At 40.4% G+C, this 19,020-nt stretch overlaps 3 protein-coding genes across 3 annotated transcripts in view; all 3 read left to right on the forward strand.

The window, feature by feature from the left end:
- Positions 1–4,403, forward strand: part of myo15ab (myosin XVAb) — a 50,782-nt gene extending 46,379 nt beyond the window's left edge. The window contains exons 66-71 of the mRNA XM_034883841.1: positions 390–550; positions 638–771; positions 2,062–2,195; positions 2,911–3,044; positions 3,555–3,695; positions 3,797–4,403. Coding sequence (XP_034739732.1) covers positions 390–550; positions 638–771; positions 2,062–2,195; positions 2,911–3,044; positions 3,555–3,695; positions 3,797–3,898 — 806 coding nt within the window. The 3' untranslated portion in view covers positions 3,899–4,403. The remainder of the gene's footprint in view (positions 1–389; positions 551–637; positions 772–2,061; positions 2,196–2,910; positions 3,045–3,554; positions 3,696–3,796) is intronic.
- A 942-nt stretch (positions 4,404–5,345) lies between these two features.
- Positions 5,346–9,455, forward strand: alkbh5 (alkB homolog 5, RNA demethylase). The gene is made up of 4 exons (XM_034885703.1): positions 5,346–6,752; positions 6,841–6,921; positions 7,019–7,144; positions 8,282–9,455. Exons 1-4 carry the CDS (start codon positions 6,031–6,033, stop codon positions 8,439–8,441), a joined length of 1,089 nt encoding a protein of 362 aa, XP_034741594.1. The 5' UTR covers positions 5,346–6,030; the 3' UTR covers positions 8,442–9,455.
- Positions 9,456–10,829: 1,374 nt separating this feature from the next.
- Positions 10,830–18,422, forward strand: mief2 (mitochondrial elongation factor 2). The gene is made up of 8 exons (XM_034885634.1): positions 10,830–11,019; positions 13,625–13,784; positions 14,477–14,630; positions 14,812–14,903; positions 15,715–15,891; positions 16,022–16,185; positions 16,952–17,104; positions 17,548–18,422. Exons 2-8 carry the CDS (start codon positions 13,647–13,649, stop codon positions 18,050–18,052), a joined length of 1,383 nt encoding a protein of 460 aa, XP_034741525.1. The 5' UTR covers positions 10,830–11,019; positions 13,625–13,646; the 3' UTR covers positions 18,053–18,422.
- The last annotated feature ends 598 nt before the right edge of the window (positions 18,423–19,020 follow it).

Raw genomic sequence — 19,020 nt, forward strand, 5'->3', positions numbered from 1 at the left:
TTTAGTGCTCAAATTGCTGATTGTGTCCCTTAAATCACTCACATGGGACTCATTGCTCTCTGTTGTTTTTCTTTTTTTTTCCTTCCTTTAGCATTAAATATCTCCACATGAAAACAGCTGCCAGCTGCCGCCGCTCGTGTGCTATTCAAAAGCACTGCGGCTCACGCAACATGTGGCTACACAAACATTAAAATGACTTTTTTTCAGTGTATTTATGTCAGTAGTTTCTAATGGATTTTAACTAGTATTTGTCAGATACTGATTCGATTAACAAATCAACTAATCCCTTAACTGCATAATTTAAGCTGACCTTTAGATGTAAGATGTTAGAAAATGTACATCTCTGTGAAAGAAATGACGTGCATCTGTGTGTATATGTGTGTGTCCAGGTCAGAATGTGCGTCCTCTGAACAAACACGAGTACATCATGGATGTTGCGACCGAGGCTGAGTTAGTCGATACCAACTACAGCTTCTGGTTCAGACGGGTTGTATGGACTCAACCGCTCAAGTTTGATAATGAGCTCTGTGTTGCCATGCATTACAACCAGGTACGGCAGGTGGAGCTTCACACGCGTGCTGTATATGTTACCTACTTGTTTGCATGTGTATGTAACTCTGTGTGTGTGTTTTCTCAGATCCTGCCAGACTACCGTAAAGGCCTGCTAAATGTTCTTCCACATGGAAAAGTGAGCGATCAACAGTTCCACCAAATCTCCAAACTAGCAGCTTTGCAGCACAGAGCCAAGGACATCATCTTCATCCCCAGCATGTGAGACAATTTAACAATACAGCCTCTAGTTTCAGTAATCAAGGGATAAAAAAGTCTTTCAGAATACCTACAAATATTTGTTATACTTTATTGTCATCCATTTTATGCACTGTACTTTATCAATCGTATCGTTTTTGAGAACATGACCCCAAATTCATCACAATTTTTAAGTGTAACAGAAAACACTAATCATAAAAAGACAATAATTGTTGTTATAACAAGAGTAGTGGAAAAATAATAGAGAAAGAAAAATGTCTGTCCTCAGTACAGAAAAGTGAGAATATACATAAATACGAAAGAACAAGATAAGTTTCATGCGTAAATACATTGCAGTAAATTGAAAAATGCATACTTGTAAACATACGCACACATTCAAACATTCACACAGGTCACTGATTGTAACAAAGGTTTCAATTTCCACATCACAGCTATATGGCCCATCTTGTTTTAATACACTACCAACACTAACATCTTTTAATTTGCTCCAGTAGTTCCTTTTAAACATTTTAGGTAAATATTTATACTTTTTAATCCAATATTTTAGGATTCATTTTACCTTCCCTGTTTCCCTTTTTACACCAATCCAGTTGGATTTTAAGATTTAACACATGGGCAAAAAGTAAAAGGCAAATTAACATATATTTCTCCACAAAAATCTATTTTACCTGCAGGTTAATTATTTTAGAAGAATCCCCCTTAAACAGAGCCTTTGGCCGCACTTTTTTTCCAAACATATATTTAATGGGTTCATCACTCCCCCCCCAAAAAAATTCCAAATACTCCCAAACCTATTGATCCTGTTTTTTGTGGAATAACTTATCTTTCCCAACACTAGATAGGAAGTGACTCCGTTGAACCATTCAGAAACACCACAGACAGTTGTCTGTTTCAGCACATTTACTAAAGATGAACATTAGACTTATGGGCGTGTGTTGTATATAAATGTTGTATATTTGATCATTTATGTGTAATGCCGACATCATGACAACAAATGGATTGCTGCATTACTAAGTTTTTTTCTACATTTTCAATGTGGCACAGATGTTCAACAACCGTTCAGGAAGAAACTCCTCGCTAACAGAGAATGCAGTGCAGTCAATAGTGTTTGTGTTTAAAGTGCGTGACTGTAAAAGCTTGTCCTTTTCGTTCTCTACCTGTTGTTATCGCTGTTTCTCTCCGCCCTCACACAGAGCTGACAGCAGAAACCGCTCACTGAGTAAAATCCTCTTGAGAAATGTTGAGAAATCACTGAGTGAAGCAGACTGCTGTTTATCTTCTTCTCTCTTCCAGACATGAATTATCAGAGTACATTGCCCCACCTCTGTTCAAAAAGCAGCCACCCCAGCAGTGGGTTACCATGGTGACACAGCACATGCAGCAAGTGCAGACCTTAAATCCGCACCAGGCCAGAGCACAGTTTCTGGGTAAGACACCCTGTTCACATTAAGAGGCACTACAGGTAAAAACTGTGATTTTGGCTGAAACAGTCAGTTTTTACAATACTTTCTATGACTGGATTCCTCTCACTGTATGTGTCATTTTGTGAATGTGGTACTGTCAAAAGCTCCAGAACAAGCAACTATGTGGATCTCAGTTGAGTGATGTTAAGTTAAGAATGAACTGTTGAGCGCAATCGATTAATAAATTAATCCACACATTGACAGCAAAAGTAATCTGCATTTAGATGTGAAGAAGAAAGGCAGTAATGTGTACATTTGCACTTTTTTAAAGGATACTGTCACAATACAGGAAGGATTTTATGTCTTAAAAAGGTTCTTCAGTGATGTTATTTTGCACAAACGTAATATTAAGATACAGATTAAACAAAGGTTCTAACTCAAAGCAGCAGAGGACAAGATTTCTTGACTCCGGTATGGGTTAAACCTAAAAACACTTAAAGCCTATATATCCCATGATGCAACCCAACCCGTAATAACCTTGATGACATCAGGGTATTTGTGGTCAGATTCGACAAAGCTCCTCCAGAGCCAACTTTTCTCTCAATAAACTAAACTTAATGTGTAAAATCTGTGAAGTGCCCAATTAACATTGTATTTTTTTTTGTCCAATTGATGGGATAATTAAAAGCATTCTGCACTCTTGTTATATTCTGTGTCTTTGGTGTCTTTGTGCGTGCAGGGCTGATCAGTGCATTCCCCATGTTCGGCTCCTCGTTCTTCTACATCCACAGTAGCAGCTCCACCACCTTCTACGCGCCTTGTATTGTTGCTGTCAATCAACATGGCCTCCACTTCATGCACAAAAATACACACGTAAGGAACCGCACACGTTCCCGATCGCCAAGCACTCGTATGACTCAGCTAACACGTGACTGACACATGAGCCCAGAAGTAGAATCAGACATGACTTCACAACTTCAGTAGACCAGCGTTCCTTCTGGCTCAGAGTGGGCCTTTTTTTGTGAGGGGGGGTGGGGTGGCATGATCGGTCTACATGCAGTAGTCTGTGTTACCTTATTTGACAGAAATCTGTTTCGGACAATTTGATTGACAATAATGTATATTGTGCTTGAGTAAATATAACTCCAATTTATAAAACTGGTTAAAGAAAATATTATTTAATTGAAATACTCAAATGCACTCATATTTGGTTTTATGTTCTGCTTGTTAAGTGGTTGTATGGTAAATTGCTCTTAAACACATTAAGAGATGATGTAAATTGCAATTTTTTTCTCAATTCAAAAATTCCTGTATGCAAGAAAAACCCTGTGTGCTTGTGTGACAGACAGTAGCGTGTTGTAACATTTGGTCTCTGTGGTGCAGGAGCTGATGGCAGTGGTCCCCCTGGTGGAGGTGCAGTCCAGCCGCACCCAGAGGCCAACTGCTGGAACGAGTTACCCGTATGTGGACTTCACCCTGGGGGACTTGAACATGCAGCGGGTCATTCAGCTGCAGCTGGAGCAGGTATTACGCAAACATAGACAAGGACATTCAGAGGCCTCACATGGTTATTTTCAGAAGAGTTGCTGTGTAATTGTATTCGTGCTGGCTGTGTTTGTTCACAGGGCCTGGAGTTGTGTCGAGTCATCGCCATGCAGGTGGAAAATATGATGTCTGTGCGGGAGAGGAGACTCACCCTGCCACCCAGTGAAATCACCATGTTATAACTTATGCTCATGCCTCATTGTTCACACATACACATTTGTATGAACCCACACATACATGCAGACGAAACCCTTATAAATAGCCTACCTCTTCTTGCCTTCAGGTATTTTATTATGTGATGTGAATGCATAAGTGTAAAATAATTAAATCAGACTCCTTCAACTTGATGATTTTACTACATTACCTGAAACAAAGTGCATCCTGAAGGCAATGAAAAGTCAATATAAGTTCATGTTTCTTTCAGGTTGAGGCCTTTAATTGCACTTACTACCTTAACTGTAATTGATCAAACACAAAAGATGTTTTAAAATGTGCAGAAACGGAAGAACGTCTCAGGCCCGTGCCTTGTCATTACAAAGTTTTATAACTTATATGTAACATGTTTTTTATTTTTATTTTTTATTGATACCGTTTACTGTGAAACTTAATAGTGAAACAATTGTTATATATAACCAATATTAATCCATCAACCTTCTTGTTTTGTAAAGCATATTTCATCAAAATAAAATAAGCAATTTTAAAGAGAAATATGAATAGTTCTGTGTGTGATTAAAATTATTAAACAGAAAATACTTGGTATAAAGATGTATTTGTATAAAATAGAAGATTTTGATAGATATAAACAGTCAACATTAAAATGAGAATTAACAAAGCCTCTAAACTAGTAAATTAATAAACAGTCTGGCAGGGCTGCAGAAAAAAAAAATTCCTTATTGAAATTTTAAAAGTTTAAACAATGGATTTAACCATTAGTTAATCAAAAGGAAATTAATTTGCATGTTTTTCTGTCAATCCAATTAAGTATTAATTGTTGTTAAAAGTTGTTTTAAGAAAAAATTCCACAAAAAATGTATATCTTCATCCAGCTTGTCTAAATCTGAAAATTGGCTGGTTTTATTAGTCTTATTATTGGGTTTTAGACCAAACTAATGGTCATTTTAATGTGTCAGTTTGGGCTTTGGTAAATTGCAATGGGCACTTTTTAAAATGACTGATTGTTTGTTATTTTCTTGCTAATCAATTAATCAAAAATTCGTTTTTTTAAAAGCCAACAAGTCCACGTCTTTTAATTGGTTATCTGTTTGACCACGAGTACAACCTAAAAGTATTTGATAGATAACTATATAAAACCGACCAAATTGACCAAAACTTTCAGTTACCAATCTAAAAATTGGTATACACTATGTAGGTAAGTTATAGTAGATATGTATAATATGCATACAAATATATACCTGTAACGTTCAGCAGTTCAGCAGGCGTAAGTTGTTCCCAAATATTCAGATATGTTTCACCACACAAACACTAATTCACATCTTACAAAATGTGTAAACAATTTGATCATGGTGGACTTTATGAAAATAGATGAGAGGTTAGTGGGACAAAATTAGCACTAGTCTTGCGCGAGCCCTCAGGGCTCCTAAAATGGATTTTAGTGTTCACGTGATGATCCCTCCCAGGTCACCATTGAGCATGCGCATTTCTCCAGCAGGTTACACGAGTTTATTTCCAGCTTTTTTTTTTAGGAGACGATGGTGTAAATTGACCGTGGTAAATCCTTGTGTGAATACAACAATGTTTTCCATGGACTCTTGGAGTTCAAACCTAAGAGGAAACTTCTCTGGAGCGCCGAGGTTTGGAATTTAACGGTGACATGTGAAATGTTGCTGCGTGGTTTGACAGTATTTCCAGGCGGCAACGGACAGACCAAGCCAGGCTAGTTTAAGCTAGCTAGCTGGTAGCCAAGCAGCTCGGGTAGATATCGTTTAGCCTTTCCGCTGGCTGAGCGTGTTGTAGTGTCGACGCAGCTTTATCACAGCTCTGCTTGTTTGTCAGCATCCGGTAATATTATCTACAAATTGTCACGTTTCACACCAGACTGCTGTTTAAATGCACACACAGGACGGCGGAGAAACTAAGCTATTTTCGCTAACGTTACTTCGGTGTGCTTGACACCTCAGTGATTAAGTGGTCCTTAAGCTAGCGACATCTAGCTACCATCAAAGACTCCCTTTGACATCAAGTCGGTTCATATTAACCAGTCAGTTAAAACAGTGCTGACATGCAGCGCTGATACATGCTAACTGTTAGCTAGGACGTCACGTCGCACTACACTAGTCATATTGGTTTGGCTGACATGGCAGCCAGCGGGTACTCTGACCTGAGGGAGAAGCTGAAATCCATGACCCCACACAGAGACGACTTTAAAAATAAATACGTGGACGGGACAAGTAACGGCAGCAGCGGAAAAAGTCGAAAGCGCAAGTTCCGAGAGTCCGACGACGATGAATATGAGCACAGCGATGACAGCGCGGAGCACCGTGAGCAGGAGGCCAGCCGGGTGAGGAGCAGTATCCTGCAAAAGAACATCTTCTCACCGGAGGAGTGCGCCCTAATTGAGGAGAAGATCGACGACGTGGTTGCAAAAGGAGAGGCTGGACTTTACCGTGAGCACACAGTGGACAGGGCGCCCCTCCGCAACAAGTACTTCTTTGGAGAGGGTTACACGTATGGATCCCAGCTGGAGAAGCGTGGACCGGGCCAGGAGAGGCTGTACCGCAAAGGAGAAGTGAATGAGATCCCAAACTGGGTGCATGAGCTGGTAATCAAGCGTCTGGTGTCCAGTGGAGTGGTCCCAGAAGGGTTTGTCAACAGTGCAGTCATCAACGATTATCAACCAGGGGGCTGCATTGTGTCACACGTAGATCCTCTGCACATCTTTGCAAGGCCCATTGTGTCCGTGTCCTTCTTCAGTGACAGCGCGCTCTGCTTCGGCTGCCGCTTCCAGTTCAAACCGATCCGGGTGTCAGAGCCGGTGTTTGTCCTGCCTGTGAGGAGAGGGAGTGTCACAGTACTGAGGTGACTATGACACTGTTTGCTCTCAAGCATTGATTGCATTACTGTTTTTATGTGTCTGCCAAAGGCTTACAGCATCTTTCTTTCTCAGTGGCTACGCTGCTGATGACATTACCCATTGCATCCGGCCCCAAGACATCAAGGAGCGGCGTGCAGTTATCATCCTTAGAAAGTGAGTTAACATACTGTCATTTAACAAATAATTGTCGGGTATGAAATCTTGCTCTGATCGATATATTTGTACTTGTGCTCCCTCCTTTATTTGCCAGGACCAGACCAGATGCTCCTCGACTAGACTCTGACAGCCTGTTAAGCTCTTCTCCTCCTGTAAAGAGACCCCCTCCTCTGAAAGCCAAACGCTCTCATCGCAAAGCAGAGCCCGATGCTGCTCACAGGTATGCACCCACACAGTAGAGGTCTTCATGGGTCCAAAACCAAAAAAATAGACCTGATCTGAAAGGGGGCTTAGGGCAGTTACTGAGTTTGTCGATCTGAATATTCAGGCCAGAGGATAGTTACACCTGAGATTGTCTATGTCCTTTGCGTTCCACTTCCGGGATTGCTCCGGTGCTGCAAGAAATTCTGCCGGATGCATGTATCTTCCATTTCCTTCTACCTTTTTGTGTTGGATTTTTTAAATTCGAGACAGCTAACTAGACTATCTACCAAATCTGACTTTACTCACATACAACTATTTTTCAGCAGCTCTATGGGGAGTTAGCACCACCCATGACGATTCTGATTGGTTTAAAGAAATACCTTTAAACCATAGCACAAGGTTCTGGCAAAGCGAGACTACACCTGATATTAAAGGTCCCATGACATGGTGCTCTTTGGAGGCTTTTATATAGACCTTAGTGGTCCCCTAATACTGTATCTGAAGTCTCTTTTCCAAAATTCAGCCTTGGTGCAGAATTACAGTCACTAGAGCCAGTCCCACAATGAGCTTTCCTTAGGATGTGCCAGTTCTGGGTCTGTAGCCATTGAGGAAGAGAGAGTGGCGGAGGCAAGGTGGAGGTATGGGGTTGTGGCCTTGACCACTTTGCTCGTTTGAAGCCATGATCATGGCTCGTACATGATCTCTCTCCAAATTCTCTGGGCGGGCAAAGCCGAGAAAGGGGAGGTCACCTTACTCCTTATGACCTCATAAGGGGCAAGATTTCAGAACAGCCCATCTGAGCTTTCATTTTCTCAAACGCAGAGCAGGATACCCAGGGCTTGGTTTACACCTATTGTCATTTCAAGCCACTGGGGGACCATAGACAGGCTGGGAAATCTCATATTCATGTTAAAAAAAAAAACTCGTAAAGGGTAAAATATATATATACACAAACAGTAACAATCAGACCAACAGTCTCCTTAATTTTTATTCATACTCGTGCAAGACACACTCATGCAAAGGAAGTAGCTGAGACTGTAACAATGTGCTATTGTGTTCTGTTTGAGCAGGCGTCATGTAAGGTGCAAAAACAATGTACCTTCAATCTGCTTGTGATAAATCTGATTCTGTATCTCAAATCTTTGTCCACCAGGCCAAGGGTACTAGAGATGGATAAGGAGGAGAACAGACATCCGTCCCACTCCCATCACCGTCGTCACAGCATCAGCTCCGAGAACTACAAGAGACGTGGTCAAGACTCTGACAAACACCGGGAGAGTTACGGACGCAAAGTCAAAATGAGACGCCACTGAGCACTCCTCACACGTGTACACATAAATCAACCCATTCTTTTACATATTTCAATATTGTAACTTTCTATGATCATAATTTTCTTGCTCCAGTTTTAGTCTGGCACAAGGAGCCCAGTCATCATGTTGTCTGCAATTTGATTTGAGTCTGATTTGTTTGTTTCAGGCAGACAAAGTTGGTGTCTATGCTACACACTACAGAACCACAAGTTACTTACTTCAGTTGGGCTCTGTTGTTAAATTACGTTTAATTGAAAGTTTCTTGTTTCTATGTCCATAAATACTTCAGAATGGCATGTATTTTTTGTAATGATGTACAGACTGCAAGAGCTAAAAGAAGGATGTATGTATGGACTTATACAAAAGAAAACCTGAGCTGTAATCTAGCTTGTTATAATGTACAATATGTTTGTATAATCTTTGATCGGGGAACTCTTATGCAGAAAGAAACAGGCTTTTTTTGCACCTACCTTTCCAATCTTCACCTTTGCTGTGCCATGTCAGAGCTTTGTTCACTTCTGCGTCCCTGTTGCAGTTTTAAGTTGAAACAACAGATGTGCAGCCATGTTTTCTGTTATGATTTGATTCTGCAGTATGGCTCGTCTTGGTGGAGGTTAGAGTCTGGTGCATAACTAAACTGATGTTTTATGGAGTGATGTAAAACTCAGGCCTTGTTTTATGCTCATTTTTCTGTTTGAAGTTGCTTGTTGTAGTGACAGAGGCTACATTATTGCCGTTCTCTATTAAATCAAAATTACCCTCATTTAAAATCTGTGATATTTGGGTCAGACAGAACAAAACCAACCCTACTATGTCTTGTTTAACTTGCGTCTAAACGCGCGGCTGAGAAGAAACTTAATTTCCATGTTTATTTGTCCTTAATTTGGTGTGTAAAGACTGATATATTTGTTCCTTGCTCCCAGTCAGCCATATTTGGCAGAGGTATGTATTAGCTCACTGTTATTCTAGAGTTACACTTGAACAAAAATAACTTCTGTTCAGAGGAGAAATGACTTTGACAGAATGGGTTGAGTTCAAGGTTTTTGGAACAGCTACAGTTGTGAACATGTTTGCAAAAGTTAAAATAGTCTGCAAGAGGCAAATACTGGAGCACCCCAAACAGAACAGCACACTAACTTTGTGGACACGGTGGCTTTGTGGGTTTCACAGGTCTTTTTTTTTGTTTTTTTTTAGCTAAAAATGTGCTGGCTGACTGAAATAAAGCTGAAATTGTTTCCACAGAGTTGGTCTGCCATTCAATAAAGTAGAGCTGTCCCTTAACCAGGCTGGCTGTTTGAGCACCAGGCTGAGGAACGGCAAACTGGAGCCGTCTTACTCGTATGTTGTGATAGATCCATCTGGAGTCATATTCAAGTTGACCTATTTTAAATCATCAAGCAAATAACTGGCCACAGCAGGCAATCAGGGATGTGTTTCTTATTTTTCACATACAATATAATTTCCCTCGGATTTTGGAAACCAGTGACATGCATAGGAAACCAATACAGTTTGTTAACGCTAGCGGCTTGTTCTAGGGTTTTTTGTCCATTTTGGGCCCATGTCATCTCTAAATCACTCAGGGTCTTCACTAAACTCACCCTGAGGAGATTTCACACACCAGTTGCCTCAGTTTAGACCTCCTTTACTAAATATGTTGTCATTCTTGTAGGCCTCTGAACAGGAAGGGACACTGTTGGTAGAGCAGTCGGGCTGTCATTAAAATGTAATGTTTTTTTTGGCTTTGGAATATTTTAATTGATTAATTTTAATTTAAGTTTCATATTTAGTGTTGATTTTCACTTTTGCCATTCAATTTCTGTATCCCCCTAATATTCCTTTGATTGTTATATAGTTTTGTATATTATGCATCCTCGATATTTCCAGGAAGTTATTTATAATTCAATAAAGAAAATACGTAAAATATGTCTGCTTTTAAATATTTCCAGTTGTGCATTTCTAAAACAAATAAATTCAAAGGGATCACAAATGAAACTTATTAACTTAACGTTAAGTTGCTTTTTCTTAATTAAGTTTCATTTAATCAAATCTTGGTAGTAAATACATAAATACGTTAGAAGAAAGATTTGTTTTAATGTTACTGGTTAAGGTGGAGCTAGGTTTTTACTACTTAATATACTTTTGTTGTTTAAGCTGTAACAATGGATCCTTTCACTTTTTAAATCATGCTTTATATATATATAGATATATACAGTAGATATAGATATGTACAGTTTATATATCCAAAATGTATGGAAGTACAAAGTAGCATAAAATGGAAAGATTTAATCTTCTATAATTTAGTAATTTTCCATCACTGCTGAAGTGACTTTAGTGAGATTATGTGGCTGGTTGGTTTTCTTCAGACCTCCTCATGGGGGCGCTGCTGCGCCTTAACGTTGAACACCAACTCCAATTAAAAGAACGAAGAAGACGCCAGCAGCTGTATCCTGTAGCTAGCTGGTTAAACTAGCTACATTTACTCTGTGTCCGTTAACGGTAGAAATAAGAAATACGCGTTGTATCAAAACACTAATGTTGTGGAGTCGAACTACATCGGTTATATTTCTCTCCGCGCTGAGTGGTAAGTATATTTAACTGTGGAAAGATAGCTGTCACTAACTGCTAATGTACCTATCTCTAGCACCTGTACATAGCAGCTGGCTAGCTTAATAGATAAAGCTACACATATGGGCTAGCGTTAGCTTTACTAACGCTGTTCTTCTTGCTGCTATGTGCTAAAATGGCTATAATTAGCTAGCCGAATGGTCATGTTAGATTAGCTATGGACATGGATCGTGTTGCGTTACTAATCTCTGGTGTTACATCTGTAGACACTGGAAACACTGGAGAGGATGACAGCAGGTTTACACAAGTAAATATAGTGAAGCTAAACATGGAGCGTGGCATGTAATAACTGCAAGATAAGCAAAGAAAACAATAAAAACAAACTTTTTTATGTATAAGACTACGTTGTTACTGTCCCTTGTATAGACGCTACCTGTCCCCTCACTTACAATAACAATCTTGCGCTGTATGATGCTAATGTTACAAATCTGTCATTACATCAGTCATTATTAAATAATAACGCATTATTAATAAACACATTTGTCAACATCATTAGTCCTTTGCTTGACCTGATGGAAAGTATACTAACATTAAAAAGTGAACTCTGCTCTGACGTTGAAAGTGCCCCAGCAGGACTGAACGCGGTGCAGACATTTGTTGTGCTGTAACTTGACTAGAAAGGTCGTTATACATTTGACCCAGCTGGTGTTACTCGTGGCATGTATTGGGTCTATAAATAGAACGTGTCTCGGTTCTTGAGACCCTGCTGTACCTCTGGCAAAAAGAGAGGACACGCACTCTGTTAAAATGGTTCACAGTCATGTCCTCCTGTGGCTATTTCTGAATCTCAGGTGCCTGGAGCTAAATATGAAAAGCCCAGTGTACACGCTCATGTTGTGTACAAACTAAGCATAGGACTATGTTTATGTCATGGTCAAATATGTGTCTGCTCCTCAAATGAGCATGGGTGCTTGAAGGATTGGTTCACAGATCTCAGATCAAATTCATATTTTGGAATCAAATTCATATTTTACCATCTTTAATAACCTCACCATTGGTTTTAGTTTAAAGAGACCATGCACCACCTCTGCAGCTTCCTGCTATCCGTTATAACAGGTTAGAAAAGGCAGTTTTTCTGCTAACAAAACGTTGTCACAAAAGACAGTTTGATATGTCACAGAATGAATATAGGTTGTAATTAATAACATAAATGATGGCTGTGTTCTATTTTGTCTCATTGGAAATGCTCAATGCGACACTATTCAATTCAATTTTATTTACAGCATTAATTCATAACAAGAGTTTTCTTGAGACACTTTACAGATAGAGTAGGTCTAGACCAAACTCTATAATTTACAACAGTACTAACAGTTCTAGTAGTTTCCTTCAGAGCAAGCAACAGTGCGACAGTGGCGAGGAAAAACTCCCTTTTAGGAAGAAACCTGGGACAGACCCAGGCTCTTGGTAGGCGGTGTCTGACGACCGGTTGGGGTTAAAATGAAGAGTGGCAATAACAGTCACAAAAAATAGAATGGAACTAATCTATTGTTAATGTTATTCTTACAACTGTGATTTTCCTCCTATGACAAGTCAAAAGGTTTCCTGCGAAAAAGGCCTAATATATCTTGTGCAAAAAGGCCTGTCTACCATCAACATCTGACACAGAAGCAGCCAAGAGAAACAGTCACCCCGGTTCCCAAAGCTCTTTTTATAAGTACTAGTCTTTTTATAATCATGTTTTATTATTCGGTGAGCTTCCTGTTCATAAAAAGAAGATTTGTCATTGTTGTTAAAGTTCTAAAACAATGTCTGCAAATGTGTTGTGTTTAAGGCCAGTGAGAGACAGCAGCAGAGTGGTTAGTTTCCCAAAACTGATTTAGTCAGTTATAAATGATGGGAAGATTATATTAATTAATTAATCATGTCATGTCATGTTGGAAATTGTAAGAAAACACAATCAACAATTTCTGACGTGGAGCACACTAATGCTTGAAAACTACATAGCAGAAAAGGGCGCTGTCCGGCAATAAAAAGCACGTCATCACAAATAGCCAAGATTTAAAGGGGCCGTGATTTAAAATGTAAATGTTTTAAAAATACACCTAAAGCTGGAGTGGGTAGAACGTTATTTGACATACTGTAGTTTCTCCAAGTGAAACTCGGGGCGGATCCCTCCAAAACATACTCTTTCATTTGGTGTTTTGGTGATGGAGAGCGCGGTCCAACACATCGGTCCAAAACCACCCCGTCCATACAGGTTGACTTGGGTTGAGATCACTCAGTCCAGTATTTACAGTATTTAACACTCATCAAACCATTCATTGTTCCAGGTATGAATACATTTGCATTTGTTAAGTATCCCCACTTATTCTTTCATAGTTTTTTCTCCTTTTAATTTGTCTACTGTCAGTACACATTTTAATATTACTGCTTTATTGCTGCATATGCTGTCATCTCATCTCATTGGTTATTCTGACTTCATAACATTCATGTGGAAGTTTAGCTGCATCCCATGATTTCAAGATAAAGACTGCTGCAGGTAGAGTTGGTTTTCCCTCTACCTGACAGTCATGTCCTGTGTTACTTTCTGCCCAGTTAAATTTGCCTTCTCCTTTCCAAAGGCTAACCGCAAAAAAGGAAGCAATGAACTTCCAGGGCAGTCGGAGGCGAGGAGAGGATGGCATTGCCATGGTGATTGACTTCCTGCTGTCTAATGCCCGGCTGATCCTGGGAGTTGGTGGGGCTGCCATGCTAGGAATTGCTACACTGGCAGTGAAACGGGTGAGTCTTTTTTTTTCTTCTTCAGGTTGTTAGTACCACATCAGTGCATTGTTCATTCACTCTTCATTCATCTGTATTTGGAGAAATTCTGACCTGGGAAAAAGAGCCCCTGTAAAGCCCTGGATTTCTCATGAATTTTAAATGCACAAGCGCTATGCTAGCACTCAAAAAACTATTGAGCATTGAGTTGTAGTTTTAGTTGTCCACTTATAGATTGGCAGTTCATCCTACAGCTTTTTCAGTACTTGTAGCAAGTTTTGTTGAATACCTTGCCAAAACTACTCATTAATAGGACTACAAATAGGTCAACTGCATCCCCAGGTTATGTGGTCAGTAGTCCAATCCACAAGCATGGCCTGAGTTTAGCTCATCATTCAGATAGCATCATAACATTAACTCAGGCTTACAAATACATTTAATAAGTTAAATACATTTTAAGTAGAGTTTTGTTTGGTAGTGGAATAAACGTAAAGACAGGAAGTTTGTCAAAATGCATTTGGATAATGGTCAGCAGCAGTAATGTAAAATGTGAAATCTGTAGTTAATAGACTTCCTTGAGACAGAGATTATCTGTGTGCCTCTTTAATCTGAATTGGTTCGCCTGCAGGACATGGCAGTGGATGTACTCTGTGTCTATGCAGCGCATTATCAGTCATGCAGTGCAGCGTGTGACCGTGAGTGTTTGTGTTAAGCTGATAGAACGCGCAGGCCGTGCAGCCGATGATGAAAAGGTGGAGCAGAAGATGGCCGAGTTGAGTTTGGTCTCTGCTTCCCCCACACTGATCAAGAAGGGCATAAAGGGTGTGGTGATGAAACATGTTGCCAAGGCAGCCAAACAGCAAAAAGGTATGTGCCACATCTCAGCAACCAAAAGTGCAACATTCTGCAGTATATTGCAATTTCTTACATTTTTTTCAACTTTTTTTCATCTGTAAATCAAACGGAAAATATTGTGACACCATACTGTGGTCTTACATGATAAGGTGTATATTCTAATCATCATTGTGGCCCTCTGGTTTCTTGACAGCTGACCTGTGCCAACAACCTCAGATGTCCTCTCTGGAGTCTAAACCGGAGTCAAAGTCCAAGAGGCTTCAGCTCTGTGTCCTCAGTTTGCAGGTATGCATTTTGGCTCTGAGGTCTAAAATGCATGTATTATGCATTTAGTCTTAGCAGCTGCTGTAAAAGCTTGCTCAGTGTTGGCTCGTTAATTTATGCGATTGTAACACGTTTTGTAAAGCGCAGTGCTTAGGGGATACGCGCTGTTATGCACCAGTTAGGCTGCCCCGAGCCCCGGGAGCCCCGCGTAATCAAAATAATGTGTGCTTGTGCACTGGCTGTATAGAAGAAGTCAAACAAGCATGAAAACAGCTTTGAGTTGGTGTGCAGAACATCCACACAAGCAAAAATGTTGTGGATTTTTTCTGGACGAGCTACATGAAACAATTTGGTCAGCAAATGATATTTAGAGCTGCCACAAACGCATGACTGGACATAAGAAGGGATTTGAAACAATGGGATTTGCCTTTTAAGAAGGCTTATGCAAATGTAACTGTAATGAATAGTTATCATCTTGCATCTTAATTTGTTTTGTTTGATTGATTATGATTCTTAAGCAGCAATAACAGAATCCACACAGTATTGCTGTTTACTTTACCACTTTGCAGCAACTTAACTGGCAAAGCGCCATGCCGTCAGAGTCCTAAGTCTGCTTAGAGGCACAACATGACTTTGAATATTACACTTCTCAAGAGGCAGCTGTACGCATTACCAGTAGAAATGGGAAATCTCCAAAACTGTTTTGTCAACTTCATATTTAGAACTGTTGGCAACCCAGTAGTTGTGCCTCACTGAAGGATGCACACACATGGTACAGTAGCTGTCTTTCTGAGCTCTGTATCATTGGAAAACTGTATAAAATGTGTTTTAGGAGCAACTGCAGCAGTATTATCACACGAGGGCAGCACTAACTCCACATGAGGTCCAGAGGGCTCAGTCTCAAGCTCTGGACATCTGCACTGAGATCCAGGGCTTTCTGCGCAGCCGTCTTCCCGACATGCCCCTGGGAGAAATGAACCTCGGAGGTTCTCTACTGGATGACCTGCAGGTACACACACAATGTATTCTCTTTCCGACTGATAATACACTTTCACATTACTTGTTTCCCCCTTCAGTGACGTTGTATGGCACAGTATTAGATAAATAAACCACATGCGTTTGATTCTGTGTGTGTTCAGGTGGTTAGCGCGGACCATGCATGTCTGCTGGTGCCTCTACAGCTGGAAGCTTCTCTGTGGCGTCTCATCCCGGGAGAGGAAACGCTACTCACACACCCGCTGCACTGGATGGTCCGCCGGGTCAATCTGGAATATTTCCCCAGAGGACGCAGCTACTGGGACAGGTGATGGCACCCACATAAAATGTTTTAATAATAAAAAGTTAGTGTAACTAGTTTTAATAACTATTACTGCTATTTATCAACAATTGGGTTTTTACTGCAAATAATGCAGAAGTGTTTGTCAGGAAAATGAATGTGCCAACGTCTATTACATGTAAATAGGTAAATAACTAACACTGGGGCTGCAACTAACGTTTTCATTTTTGATTAATCTGCTGGATTTTTTTCCAGTTAATAGTTTAGTCTATGAAGAGCCCTTCACAACTTTGCAAATCTCTCATTTGAGTTAGGGCTGGGTCATATGGAGAAAATCATACATCACAATATTTTTGACCAAATACCTAGATATCGATACCGCAACGATATTGTAGTGTTCACTATTGGTGCTTTCATAAAAGATATTTACACAATGAGATATTTGATAAATAATCATCAGTAATGTGGATATCATGACTATGGGTTAACAGCAAATAATAGAACAGTTACAACAGTCTGGTAAGTTCAGAAAATGACATCACTTTACTGTAATGCCTCCTTTAAACCCAGGAAAAGACAACACTTATGCCATATTACGAAAGTAGGATATCTAAATCTAAGATGATATATAGCTTCATATCGTGCAGCCCTACTACCTTTTAAGCCAGCCTTTGTAACTTACTAACATTGAGGCAGCAGTAACAGACAGCATCACAGCTCAAGGTAAGCAAGGACACGTTCTCCTGGAAAACTGAGCCATCGACTAAAACCAGTCTCTTCTTTTGTCTTGTAGGTACCTGGTGGGTGGTTACCTGTCAGCAGAAGCTGTTGTGAACATGTTTAGTAAAGCTGTCATGGAAACTATAAACTGGCCGTCCATCAGCAGCACTCTGGACTGTCTCGTCAGACCTGTACTGGGAGGACCAGACCTAAAAGTGGAGATTCGGTGTGTGTCTGTTCTTTGTTATTTTCAATGATGAGGGACAGTTTTTATTTTGGCACCATTAGAGGTTACACATTGAAGTTAAGAGGTCAGTGACGACATAAATGTTAATTGTTGATGCAGTCTAAAGTGTTTGAATTCACTTTCCAAGACATTTTAAAAACTCTTTTAGTGGTAAGCTGCTGTTCATTTTGAAACATTGCTGTTGATTTACCCCCTTTTATCTGTAGCTAAATTGTGTCCCTAATGCGTAAAAGCTTTCCCCAAACCCCTTTAAATCGCCTGGGTAAACAGGACGCTAACAGAAAAACCTTCTCTCTAACACTTTGTTCTATAGGAATAATGGCTCAAAAGACTGTGTAACAAACATAACTGAATGCAAGTTTAAACATGCACTCGACCTGTGTGATGTTTGTGTGTGTTTTCCTCCGGTTGTAAATCTTCAGGCCGGGGAACGAGTGGGCAGAGAGCAGTGATCAGTCCCTGTTTATCTCCGTGCTGCCTCTGCTGCGGGAGGGGGACGTGGTTCTGACCGCCCAGCCTGAGCTCACCTCTCCCTGGGTCAACGCCTGGCACCTGTCTCTCTACCCGTGGGAGACTCAGCGCCTGAGTCAGCTCGACACCGCTGACGACGGACACCGCAGACACACACTTAAAATCCTCAAGGCTGTGTGCAGATTGAACCCTGCCCTGCGGCCACTTCAAGCCGCCCCCCTTGCCAATCTCATCCTGCACCTCAGTGACAGTGAGAGCGACTGGTCCGAGAGCAGCCTTCATGTGCGATTCCAGCAGTGCATCACAGAGCTGATTGGCTACCTCGAACAAGAGGCGTTACACAGTTACTTCAAGCCAGCTGTCAATCTGCTGAGCGGCTTGTCGGAGGACCAGGTGGACCAGATGGGCTTCATGCTCTACTGTGCCGTGTCAGAGCCGGAAATATTGCTCATATAACTGTCTGCACACACACACACACACACACAAGAATCTTTTATCATTCAAAATGTTTGGTTCAAGGCAAAGATATTTTCCTTCCCACTGTCTATACTCTTTGGTGAGCCCCTCCGTCCAGCTTTGATGCAAGGGAACAGGGTACAGTTGGAGCGACAAAATGGCAGGCCCCATGGACCGATGTCTAAACTAGAGGAGGAGAAGCTACAGAGGGACTGCAGATGTAAAAGTGATAATCAAGCTAAAATAATCACTCCGAGGAAAGGAGCTGAGCAAGTCTTTATCAAGATGTTTGAAGCGATGCTTCAGGATGTGCCTGAACGCCACAGCCAAGTGTGCATTTAAGTTTGCATGATTATAATTTTTCATGTGCATTATTACCTAAGTCTATTTTAATATATACTAACTATGCAGAAAAATAGATGACCCCGCTGAAAACCAACAAGGTTTTAATGCCCTTCTTAAACCATTCAGTCTCTGAGTTGAAAATATTTCATTCAAAGTATATATTTTATCATACTGGAGGCTCAAGTGTGCAGTCTGTTGCCAAGCTGTTCTGGGTAATAACCCTTTAGATTATAATTAAAGTTGCCTAACAATTTTATGCAGTTGCTTTTAAAAACCATATATATGCTGTGGCCATTTCTTCAGTTAAAAATTGATTTTCTGTGATTGAAGAGTGAAACTGCTAATAACAATTAAAGCACGTAGATTCCCGCTCAGTTGCCTCAAAAAGAATGTTTTCAAACTTAAAAATTGAGTGTCACAAAGATACGTCTCAGCCTGGTGTTTCACGTTAAACGTTTTCATACAACTTTGTTCATCAGTGTGTTTAATGCCCCCTGAGTAGAGTCGTGCAACTTTGTAAACATTTTGCACTAGTTTCATGCAAATATCAATCAAAAATGCCAAAATCATGTCATGTGAGAGCCAGCTGATAAGTGTTACCATCAGCTGATAGCCTAACTAGC

This window comes from Etheostoma cragini, chromosome 2 (genome assembly GCF_013103735.1).
Source record: "Etheostoma cragini isolate CJK2018 chromosome 2, CSU_Ecrag_1.0, whole genome shotgun sequence".
NCBI lineage: Eukaryota > Metazoa > Chordata > Actinopteri > Perciformes > Percidae > Etheostoma > Etheostoma cragini.